A 12,581-nucleotide genomic window follows, 5' to 3' on the forward strand; every position below is an offset into this window, starting at 1 on the left:
TAAATGTGCTGAATTACACTAGATTCATTGTGTTGCTTTCTCCTTTCAGGAACATCTCACATAACCCCCTGTCTCACGTCCACCAGGATCAGTTTGACGGCTTAGTACACCTGCAGTCACTGTGAGTCTGAAGGCACGATGTAATGCCCTAAAGCTCTAAGCAAAGCAGGTGGTTACCTTCGGCTCAAGCTGATAAGCATGGCAGTGACCGAGAGGCGTCAGTTTGCTGTCAGAAATTCTTATTGTAATGAGATATCTTTGACTTTGATATTCTTGTTATAATGAGGTGCAAAATTATCGCATAATGAGATTAAAGTATCTCGTTATAACAAGGTCCGAGTGTTGTTATAAAAAGAAATGAATTCATAATAAAGTTGAATCTAATCTGATGTAATTATGTTCATTCATACATATATACACTATAATAAAAATGCATATGTATACCACTGAGACGTCATGAAATGTTTTTCTCTTTATAATAAGATAAGTATCTCATTATAATGAGAAACTGGGCAAATTTTGTTTTGTCATGATGGCAGCAATATGCTTCTGAAAATTTAGGATATACAGAATCGGAATAAATTAGCATTGTTTGAAAATTTGTAATATAATTTAATTTCATATATTTTATTAAAATAATGCACAATTGTAATTACATTTGTTTCACAAGGGGAATGGAGGGAATAGAGATCCCAAACATCAGCATCAGAATGTTTCGGTCTCTTGGAAACCTCTCTCATATGTAAGTACTTGGGCCTAATACCAGTATCCAGAATATCAGAAAGATTAAATTGTATTTGTAATACTACAGTTATATTTAACACCCAATATTATAGATTTTTTAAATTACTCTTGTTGTCGGGACCTTCACCAGGAGAAGCAGCAGGAAAATGGAAACTTTGAAGTTGTTGTTTGTTTGAGATTGGTTCAATCTACTGTTCTTTGTTTTCAATGTTCTTTCACTTCCTTCCTTCCTTCCATGGTACTCTATAGATACTTTAAGAAGTTTGAATACTGTGGTTATTCCCCCAATGTGAGGAGCTGCAAACCCAATACCGACGGGATATCCTCCTTCGAAAATCTGCTGGCTAATATCATTCTGCGGGTCTTCGTCTGGGTGGTGGCTTTCATCATCTGTTTCGGCAACGTCTTCGTTATATGCCTGCGTTCCTGCATCACATCTAACGACCACCACCATACCATGTCCATCAAGTCACTCTGCTGTGAGTAAACGTAGCTCGAGGTACACCTACCCATTTCATAACTTATTCCAGTATGGAGTATAGGCTAATGAAGTATAACGAAACCCTAGTGAAGCTAACTGTTTAGTCAGAAAAATAAAAGACCATTCATCTAGCTGAATAGAAACAAAGTGGATAAGGAGGATTAAAAGTGAGAAAACTGAAGGGAATGAATCCTCCAACACTGACATCTTTCTCATATGACTTTGTCCATCAGGTGCAGATTGCTTGATGGGAGTCTATCTGTTCTTCATTGGCGCCTTTGACATTAAGTACTGCGGGGAATACAACAGGAACGCCCAGTTCTGGATGGAAAGCACACAATGTCAGCTCATCGGCTCCCTGGCCATGCTGTCCACCGAGGTGTCTGTTATGCTGCTAACGTACATGACCCTCGAGAAGTACATCTGCATCGTGTTCCCCTTCCACAACTACCGGGCCGGGAGGAAGCAGACTCTCTCAATCCTCATCACTATCTGGGCCCTTGGCTTTATGATAGCCGTCGTCCCGTTCTGGGACAGGCAGACGTTCGGTAACTATTATGGCAGAAATGGAGTCTGCTTCCCTCTCCACTCTGACCTGACAGAGAAGCCAGGGGCAAGGACATACTCCACTGGAATATTCTTGGGTAAGTCGGAATCAGAATGTTACAACACTATATTCCCTTTTCCACTAGCTGTCTTAGATTTATACCTGAATTGCACTTAGTATTCATATTGTCCAAAATGAAATTGAACTACCTCACACAAAAGTATCACAGACCTCAAGTCATGTTTTTGACTGAAGGTCAATTTAACACAAACATGTACTTCAAAACTGACTGAATATACATTATGCATTCTACACCGATCAGCCATAATATTAAAACCACTGACAGGTGAAGTTAATAACATTGATTATCTTGTTGCAATGGCACCTGTCAAGGGTGCCATTATACATGAGGCAAGTGAACTGTCACTTCTTGAAGCTGATGTACTGGAAGCACAAAACATGTACAGCCATATGACAAGGGCCTAATTGTGGTGGCAAGGCGACTGAGTCAGAGCATCTTCAAAACGGCAGCTTTGGTAGGGTCTTCCTGGTAGGCAGTGACCATTACCTACTGAAAGCCGTCCAGGGAAGGCCATCCGGTGAACCGCTGATGGGGTTACGGGTGCCCAGTACTCACTGATGTGCGTGGGGAGTGAAGGCTGGCCTCTCTGGTCTGATCCCACAGGAGAGCTACTATAGCACAATCTGCTGAAAAAGTTAATGCTGGCTATGACTGAAAGGTGTGCACACAGTGTATCGCAGCTTGCTGCGTATGGGGCTACGTAGGCATAGGCTGGTCAGACTGCCCATGCTGAGCCCCATCCACTGCTGAAAGTACCTACAAAAGGGCACTTGAGCATCAGATCTGAATGGAGCAATAGAAGAAGGTGGCCTGGTCTGATGAGTCACATTTTCTGTTACATTATTAGAATTAGAATTTAGTGATCAGTGGTCATTGTCAACACACCACAGTACACAGTGCGCAACAACGAAATGTGTCCTCTGCATTTGACCCATATGTGACTTTCGTGACATAGCAGGGGGCAGCTAATTTAGCGCCCGGGGAGCAGTGATTGGGGACGGTACCTTGCTCAGGGTACCTCAGTGGTGACTTGCTGGTGGGGGATTCGAACCTGCAATCTTTCAATTACAAGTGCGCTACCCTAACCATCAAGCCACCACTGCCCACAATGTGCATGTATGTGCACTGCCTAGTGCATGTATGCCATTTATCTGGGGGAGGGATGGTACAAAGATGCATTATGGGAAAAAGGCAGTGTGATGCTCTGGCCAATGTTCTCCTGAGAAACCTTGGGTCCTGGCATTCATGTGTATCTTACATTGACATATAACACCTACCTACACGTTGTTGCAGACCAAGTACACCCTTTCATGGCAACAGTATTCCACAATGGCAGTGGCTTCTTTCAGCAGGATAATCCACCCTGCTACACTGCAAAAATAGTTCAGGAATGGTTTGAGGAACATGAAAAAGAGCTCAAGGTGTTGACTTGGCCTCCAAATTCCCCAGATCTCAATCTGATCAAGTATCTGTGGGATGTGCTGGACAAACAAGCCTGATCTATAGGGGCCCATTTTCAAGTTATGGGACTTAAAGGATCTGCTGCTAACGTCTTGGTGCCAGATACAACAGGACACCTTCAGAGGTCTTGTGGAGTCCATGCTGTAGTGGGACAAAGCTGTTTTGATGCCACCAGGGAGACCTGCACAATATTAGGCAGGTGGTTTTAATGTTTTGGCTGTTCGGTACACATCAGGTCAAAAATACTGAATTGTTACTCTGCACTTAAAGATAAATATATAATGAATGTGTAATTGAATTATTTTTTGTCTTTCAGGCCTGAATCTCGTTGCTTTCATTATTATAGTATTCTCCTACACCAGCATGTTTTTTTCAGTAAGGAGAACTGGATCCAAAACTGCTCGGCAGACGATCTTTGACGAAGAAGTCGCAATAGCGAAAAGGTTCTTCTTTATAGTGTTTACGGATGCTTTGTGCTGGATGCCTATATTCCTTCTTAAAATTCTCTCTTTGTTACAAGTGGAAATCAGAGGTAATTGTGAAATTGAACTGAGACGAAATACGATTATGTGCTTCTGAAGGCTTGTAAATACTCACACATAGATGCATATTATATGCAAGCAATAAGTAAATTTAAAAATAGCACTTTAGAGAATTTGAGGAATTTTTTGTAGTACAGATATACTACAAAGTTGATATTTTATCTAAGCAAATTTGTTAACTAGAAATACTGTAATATGAATCCATTCTGCATTTCTTACATGCTATTATGTTTCACAAATATCTAAGATGCCAGAAAAGATGCTGGTAATTATTATTATGAATTAAACTACTATTCAGAAACACTGCATGAAATTAAACAAAAACAAAGCTCATGAAGTTCTGTGATATTCTTCCTGCCATTATTATTGTTGTTGTTGTTGCTGTTCTGATTGTGCTTTTCTGTCCCTGCAAGGCACAGTCATCTTGTGGGTAGTGATTTTCATCCTGCCCATCAACAGTGCCCTTAACCCCATTCTCTACACCATCACCACAGCCGCTTTCCAGGAGCGTCTCAAGCTTTGCCTGCAGCTGAAATGGCAGCAGCTGGGGGTAAAGGAGACGTCGCACAGCGTATCGATGATCTACACACAGACCAGCACCCTTTAGCCAATGACGTAGCTCACATATCACGTCAAATTAGATCAAAATTTATTTATGAAATGCACAACAGTACAGCAAATGGCGGTAGGTGCAGGCAATGAAGTGAGGTTCCCTGAGAGATGCCTACAGTAAATGATAGTAATATATAAGAAAAATTAATAAATACAATTGTAAAATAAATAGCAAAAAATATTTGCAACAAATAAATGGAATGTGCAAATTCTCAATATTAATGGGCAGAACAGATATTAAGTAGCCTCACTGCCTGAGGGTAGAAACTGTTGTGGAGTCTGTGGCTCCACGCTCCGATACAATAGGACTGAACGGGGTTTGTGGTTGGGACGGCTAGGGTCCTTGAGGTTGGACCCGGCCTTCTCGAGGCACCGTAGATGTCTCGGATGTCAGGCAGGTTGCAGCCGGTGATTATCTGTGCCATATACTAACGCCATGACATGAGATGGGGTCCCAAGTGACAGGGGATAGAGCCTGATGAGGAAGTGGCCTTTCTGAAATGGAAGCACAATGTGACTAACATCATTAGACGAGACGCATGGTGCTCATCGCTGGCTCAGTGGGAGAAGCCATGAAATGCAAAATTACTGCAGTTATTTCCGACCTGCTGTCCTGTTTTTGTGGTTAATGGCTCTGTCTACCACCACATACACATGTGCACAAGGGAAAGGCACCCGTGTAAAGATGAAGGGAGTGTTTTCATATTGACCACACTCTGCATTAATGCCTACATTATCATAAAAAAGAGTATCCGTTTCTTACTTTGCTTGTCAATGGGGCGGTACCCTCAAAGCTCTGCCAATTGTACCCTTAGCTGTAGGTAAATATACCTTAAAAGGTACAGAAGAGGGCTCGGATGAATCCATTGAGGGTACATTAATGTTGTGGGGATGTTTTTCAGCTCTAGGGTACAACTGGCAGACCTATGAGGGTACAACCCCAGTGAGAAGAAAAGGTACAAATTGGTACTCTTTCTTTCTGACAATGTCTATGAAAAAAATATATAAATAGATAACAATGTCATGATAACACAGTATGTGTTAGTTATGCTGCTGTTTGGTGGCTAATGGCAGCTTCTTGTTATGTTTATTATTAATTGTGCGGTATAGCAGGTATAGCAGTGTAGCAGTCCACTTCTTGCTATGTGCAATGTCATGAAAACCAATTTAATCTGTTGTCCCTAATCCGCTCTAACTGCATGAGTCAACTGCAGGGAAGTTCAAAACTATACCTGTGAATCACACCATACCATCCGTCCATCTTCTAAATGCTTTTCCTGATCATCTGTACCATTTGTTCACATATACCAAGAAATAAGAAGCACCTAATAATGATTAATGACTATCTAATAAAAACCAGCAGTATTGCCATTATGATGCTTAACTCTGTACTCTCATGGATTATTAATCTTTATTCTCATTTATTGAACAGTAATGTTAACCTGTACGTCCAAAATCTAAATCAAAAATCCCAAATAAGTACTGAATGTATATTATATATACATATGTTTATACTGGATATACACTCATACTAGGCTCTGGACCCCTCGCAACCCTTGATAGGAGAAGTGGTTTCAGAAAATGGATGGATACACACACACACACACACACACACACACACACACACACACACACACACACACACACACACATGAGGACCATCCATTCATTTTTTTGGGCAAATCCCTATTGCCAGCAATGATGACCTTAACCCCTACCCAGCCCTAAGCTTAACCATAAGTAACTAAACAGAATACAAAACTTTTGCTTATTTCAGTTTTTTGATTGCAGCCATAAGTTTTTATAATGTTGAGCTTCCCCTTGTGGGACCGGAAAAATATCCCAATAAGCTCAAATTAACAGGTTATCACATTGTGGGGACATGAATTACACTGTGGGGACACATGTAACATGAAATATGTGCATCTGTTAGTTCCCAGCTATACACTTTCAGGGATAAATCTGGGTTTTTTTTGAGAAGCAGGGATGGGTACAATATGGTGTGAAAATATTGCTGCAGTTTACAGGTTATAGTTTCTATCAGAAGTAATTACTGTCCAATTACTTACAGTCCAATTTTTTTACTATTTTAAACAGTTTTTTTCCCAGTTTACATTTACAGTCATCTGTGTAATTTGCATGTAACCCAATTTTATAGCTTGGTTGTTGAAGTAATCTGTATAGATGGCATCATACTTTCAAATTCAAGTATCATGTCTTATGTATAAATTGGCTTATAAAAGTATCAAATTAATGTGTTTTGTAGTTTCAACACTGTATTCCTTTAAAACAATTGCTATTTGTTGTATACATAACGTACATAAATTAATTTATTGTATTCATATGTATCTAGAGTAAAGGATAATTTTTTAAAATAAAAACACATACAAATGATTTTTCTGTTTCTTATGTGAAAACCACTGGCCTTAATATGTGAATAATTCACATGGCTCTTAATGTGACCCTATTAGTGTCGATGAATTTTACTGACCCCACAACAAACAAGACACATTAAATTACGGTGCTTAGTGCTTTTTTCTATTAAGACCTTGCAATTTGGTCATTTTCAGTGTCACGTTTATCTCTCTGTCATTAAAATATTATACTTAAGTGACATTATATTAACATATCAGTATTTTTAAAAACGTAACTGGCTTTTACAGTTTTTATCACTTCGTTTTGACAGACCTTTGTTCCAGGATGTTCCTCTGCCTTCTGACTGTAAGATAAGAGGTATGAATGTATGAAAGATGGATGGATGCTTTACAATACATCCAATGCAATATATTCTAAAATACACACTGTCCAGACAAAATAACTATATAGGATTATATCTTTTGAGGAAGTTTTTTTTTTCCTGCTTATCTAGACACCATGTAAATGCATAGTGAGTACAGTTTGACTTTCCCAGAATATGTAAAATGGAAATTTTTCTATTTGAATTCCACAGTCATAATAAAAAAAGTGACACCGTATTAATCCCCATAGGGAAATTCTCTTTGCACCTACCCCAGCCTACTCTCCATAAGGCACAGATAGGTGAGAGCCGGCTTGGGGGGGTCACAGCACAGGGTCAGCCAGTGTGCAGCAGCCCTGGAGCTGGGGGTTAGGGGACATGATCAGGGACCCAGAGACATCCAATCAAATCCACCTTTATTTGTAAAGCACTTTAAACAACCTTATTGACCTTAATTGCTGCACAGGAGGAGTAAATAAAAGAGAAAAGTTGCATAATAAGTAAAAAGACATTAAAACATTCACACACTTAAAAATGCAAATGAAATAAAATAAGTTAAATAAAATCCGAATCAAATGTGAGTAACAGGCCGTCAATAAAATAAATTAATAAAGAAAAGGCTAAGATTAAGATAAAATGTACTATTAACGTCTCACAAAGTGTCAAAGGCCAAGCAGAAGAGATGAGTTTTAAGAAAAGATTTAAAAACGGACAGAGAAGAGGCCTCTGTAATGTGAAAAGGCAGGTCATTCCACATAGGAACTGCAAAAGCTCGATCCCCTCCAAGCTTACGCTGAGTCTTAAGAATCCTCAGGAGCAGCTGATCAGCTGACCTGAGAGCACGTGTGAGGGTGTAAGGGTGAAGCAGCTCAGAGAGGTAGGGCGGGGCAAGACCACTGAGGGCTTTTAAAGCAAATAACAGAATCCTAAAATGTTCGGGCAGCCAGTGGAGTGAGGCTAATATGGGGGAAACATGCTCATATTTCCATGTGCCAGTTAAAAGTGGTGCAGCAGCATTTTGAACCTTCTGGAGGTGAGCAATAGAATAGCCGCTAACCCCAACATAGAGGTCGTTATAGTAGTCCAAACGAGTAGTTACAAATGAGTGGGTTAGTGTCAAAGTGATGCCTAGAAAGAATTGGCTTTATTTTGGCCAGCTGCCTCAATTGTAAAAACCTTGACTTGACAACTGTCCTTATCTGAGTGTCAAACTTAAGGTCGGTGTCCACTTTAACCCATAGGTTTGTGATGACTGGTTTACGATATTGTTCCAAGGAACCTAAATTTACAGTGGGGGTCAGAGTGGAGCTACCAAAAACCAGCACTTCTGTCTTACTGTCATTGAATTTTAAAAAAGTAATAGCCATCCAGGCCTTTATATTGTCTAGACACCCAAGCAGTGATCTAACAGAGTACGCATCCTTCTTTTTAAGAGGTACATCTGAGTATCGTCCGCGTAACAGTGGAAGGAGATGCCATGCTTCCTAAGTATGGAACCCAGCGGAAGCAAATAAAGAGAGAAGTGGGCCTAAAACTGAGCCCTGTGGGACCCCACAGGAGAGAGGAGCACAGGAGGACCAACACAGAGTTCGGTCTGCAAAGTAGGATCCGAACCAATTCAGTGCTATGCCCTTTACACCCACCCACTATTCCAAACGAGAGAGTAAAACATCATGATCCACTGTGGCAAAGGCAGCAGGTAGATCTAAAAGCACAAGAATAACAGTCACCAGAGTCGGTAGCTAAAAATATATGTAACGTGACTATTCTGCTGAAGCAGGGGATTGAACCAACAACCTTCTACTCACAAGCATAAAGAGGCTTAGCCCACTGGGCCACACACCACCCCCACAAACCAACAAACAGGGCAATGTTATACAGATTGGTAGCATTATCATTTATAATAAGGCAATATTCTAATGGAACTGCTTGATTATTTTCCAAAATAATATATAGATCGGCTTGAGAGCATGCACAATGAAATTAATTTGCTCTTGCCTGTGATCAAGAAGTACTCTAATCACCAACAGGGGAGTATTTCTGTGTGGATGCCCACAAGGTGGACTGCTGCTTCGGGAAAAAAGCACCACAGATATGTAATTTGATTTTTTTTTGTCTGCATATTACTTGCTGCTGTGCCAGTTTATTTATGGGCTTTTTGTTGTTTGGAACATGTGTGTTAGGCAGTGGGTAGCATCATATGGTTCTCCTGGGATGTTGAAAAGCTAAGCTTCATTCACAGAATAACTGGAAAAGCCTCTGATGGTCCAAAATGAGGATCCTAAACGATACTGATAATTACTAAAGTGGTGCAGCGGATTATGGGTAGCACTACAGCCTCACACTTCCAGGGCTTGGTTCAAACCCTTTCCCTGAGTTTGTGAACTTACAGCTAGTTTTACAGCCATTTATATGAAGCATAGTTTGAAAATAAACCACATATTAATGTTTGGGTCAAAGTTCTCTTAATAATGCAAATATGACTTATTTTTCTTTGATTTTGATGAATGCACAAAGTGAATATTATAACTACCAAATTCTATTTACATTTTTATAGGTCAACTCTGGTAAAACACTGACATTCATATTAACATTTAGGCCACTAAGACAATATCAGCTGTCATATAGGAGCATAGAAACTGCAAACTAATGTCATTAAAATTCTCTCTCGTGAATGCCAATCGACAGATCTACAAATATTAACCTTGTATAATTACATCCAAGAAATGTATTAATAGCTTTCATTTCCATGCCATATTTTAGAGCTATATTCATTTTCAAGTTCAGATGTTAAGTTTTAGATATAATACCATGCCTAAAAAAAATATGACAAATCGCAGTATTTCTGGTTGATGTGTTGATGGTGCCATTAGCATGAAAAGTCCCGTAAAATGAGTATGGCTCGCAACGAAAATTAATTCTCATTTCTGTTCTGTCTTTGCTTTTTATTTAGGATATTCATAAAGTAAATATCCAGCATGGGTTAACACAGACACCAGCAAGAGGCAATAAACATTTCCGCATTCATTAGAGCTTGGAGGTTACAGGAGGACTGATCCCTTCTCAGTGCGATATTGACAGGGAGTCTGGCTGCTGCATCACTAGACCATGAGAGGTTGCTTTCCTACTGTTAGTGTCAAGGTGGAAAATGAAGGTTGCCCAGGGCAGAGTCAGGTTTGTTGTGGCTGCTTGCTTACTCTGAGGAAGAAGAGTACCTGTAACAGCACAGAAGTATCTCCCGCACCCTGCTGTCCTCATCCAGCAGCAGAATTTAAGTGACCTTGGCATGCAAATGTTTTCATTAACCAGTAAAAATAATCTTATCCCACAGTCATGCTAATATAAATAGATCTCCAGCAACACAGCAGAGAGAAAGGCCAAAATCCCTCTTGTGAAATGACTTTACTTTGGAGGAAATACTGAACTTCTGACAAAAGTTCCAAAGTTATTCTTTGCCAGTGAACAAAGTGCAAGGTTTTTGCTTCACGCCTCTAACTGGAAGGTTTATATATTATTCTCAGCTTTCTTTTTTATTGGGGTTCAATGTTTATACTAAGACAAAGGGGAGTAAATCTAAGCAGTATATCATATTATAAAGTTTCCAGTAACGTTACTTAATACATTATTCAAAACCATATCAATGGAGCTGAGAATATGGCTGAAGTTTAACTCTAACTCTTTCTTTCAAAGTATAAATAAGCTTTAAACATATTTCTGGGGCATATATAAATGACCAAACAAAGCCTTCTGACCCTAGTATATGGCGAGGGCACACTGGAGAGCACGCACAGGCAGCAACATCAATGACTGGACTGGGGAGCTTGAGACAGGGAGGCACTATATATATCACTGACGAGGGAGCAGACAAGAGGCACCTGGGGTGATCCACACAAGGACTGTAACGAGAGGCAAGATTAAACAAGTAACAGGTGTGGCTCATTAGAGCCACACAACAGAGAGAACAAGGGGAAAGGAATGCAGGGCGTGACAGCTTTGATGATTCAAATGCGCACCATTTATAATTTTATACTTAATAATGCATGCTGTATGCATTTCACAATACGTTTTTTTTTTATTACATTTTGGTATCTTTTTTTATGTATCATTTTATAAAGAATGATCTGTCAGTGGCATTTGCACCCTTCATTATTGTCTCACTATTTATTTTTTGTCTTGTGTCTGTATATTGCCATGTATTTTTCTGCTGTTGGGTGTAACCCAGGATAATTAAGCTTCTATCTTTATACTGTATCTAATAAGATACATCAGTGTGTATATATATATATATATATATATATATATATATATATATATATATATATTGTAATAATGTCTTAAAAATATATTTTTGTGCCTGTCAGTCACTGTCCATTACTGCACTTTAATCATTCGGTAGCTGTGATACTTGTCATTACATAGTTGCGGTGAATTCACAGAGGTATTTAATTATCACACTCAGGCAGAATTACCATTCGGTCACATCCCTCCATCTGCATGCACAACAGGTGATGTTCATACTGCTCCCTTCAGCTGGCACAGTTCCCATTTATGTTAAAGTAAGTTTGTCCATAGGTTTAATTTCCTTTTTTAAACATTTGTTTGTTTGCTTGCTTGCATACTGTATACCACAGTTGTTCAAGCTCTGTACATGGTATATTCTAATTTCAATTAACCACACTCTTTCATAGAGGATTACTATTTATATACTATAACAAAGAGCACTTTACATTGTAATTATGCTTATAAATATTAAAATATTAAAATATTTTATATGCTATAAAAACTGTAGACTCCGTACTTTTGCTAAAGATTCTGTCACTAGTTTATTAGTTTCTCTCTCTCTCTCTCTCTCTCTCTCTCTCTTTCCATATATAGGAGAATTTTCTGTTATCAGTTTTACAACAACCTGGAAGTTAACTTGTGTTTACATTAAAGTGGATTCTAGTTGCACCAACAGTATGGCTGTACAATTATCTATATAGCAGGAATATTAACTAATATTATTTCTATTACATTATTAACATTAACAATGAAACAAAGGATGCTCTTAGCATAATACCAGTATCCAGTATGATTTGAGTGAAATATGTGTTTTATCCCTCTGGCGTTTTCCTCCATACTGACATGCCCATGGAATGGTAACACCTGACATTTAAATAAAAACAACACAGACACACACACACACACACACACACAGAGAGAGAGAGGGGAAATGTATTTTAACACATATATTAACATATCTTAATACATAATTAATATTGCTGTAATTATTACAGAGAATTATTGTTTCTAAACCTGAATGATTCCATTAAACCCCGCTGGCAAGCAGCAGGTCCCCGATTGCAATGTCCACCACCTGCTCCGGCGGGTGATTT

General features: G+C 39.1%; 1 protein-coding gene across 2 annotated transcripts in view; it reads left to right on the plus strand.

The window, feature by feature from the left end:
- Nucleotides 1–6,864, plus strand: part of rxfp2l (relaxin family peptide receptor 2, like) — a 36,956-nt gene extending 30,092 nt beyond the window's left edge. For both annotated transcript variants that reach the window (XM_072717550.1, XM_072717551.1), the window contains 6 exons: nucleotides 50–121; nucleotides 671–742; nucleotides 994–1,223; nucleotides 1,459–1,869; nucleotides 3,632–3,847; nucleotides 4,271–6,864. In XM_072717550.1, coding sequence (XP_072573651.1) covers nucleotides 50–121; nucleotides 671–742; nucleotides 994–1,223; nucleotides 1,459–1,869; nucleotides 3,632–3,847; nucleotides 4,271–4,464 — 1,195 coding nt within the window. In that variant the 3' untranslated portion in view covers nucleotides 4,465–6,864. The remainder of the gene's footprint in view (nucleotides 1–49; nucleotides 122–670; nucleotides 743–993; nucleotides 1,224–1,458; nucleotides 1,870–3,631; nucleotides 3,848–4,270) is intronic.
- The last annotated feature ends 5,717 nt before the right edge of the window (nucleotides 6,865–12,581 follow it).

The sequence above is a fragment of the Paramormyrops kingsleyae genome, chromosome 10, assembly GCF_048594095.1.
Source record: "Paramormyrops kingsleyae isolate MSU_618 chromosome 10, PKINGS_0.4, whole genome shotgun sequence".
Taxonomy (NCBI): Eukaryota; Metazoa; Chordata; class Actinopteri; order Osteoglossiformes; family Mormyridae; genus Paramormyrops; species Paramormyrops kingsleyae.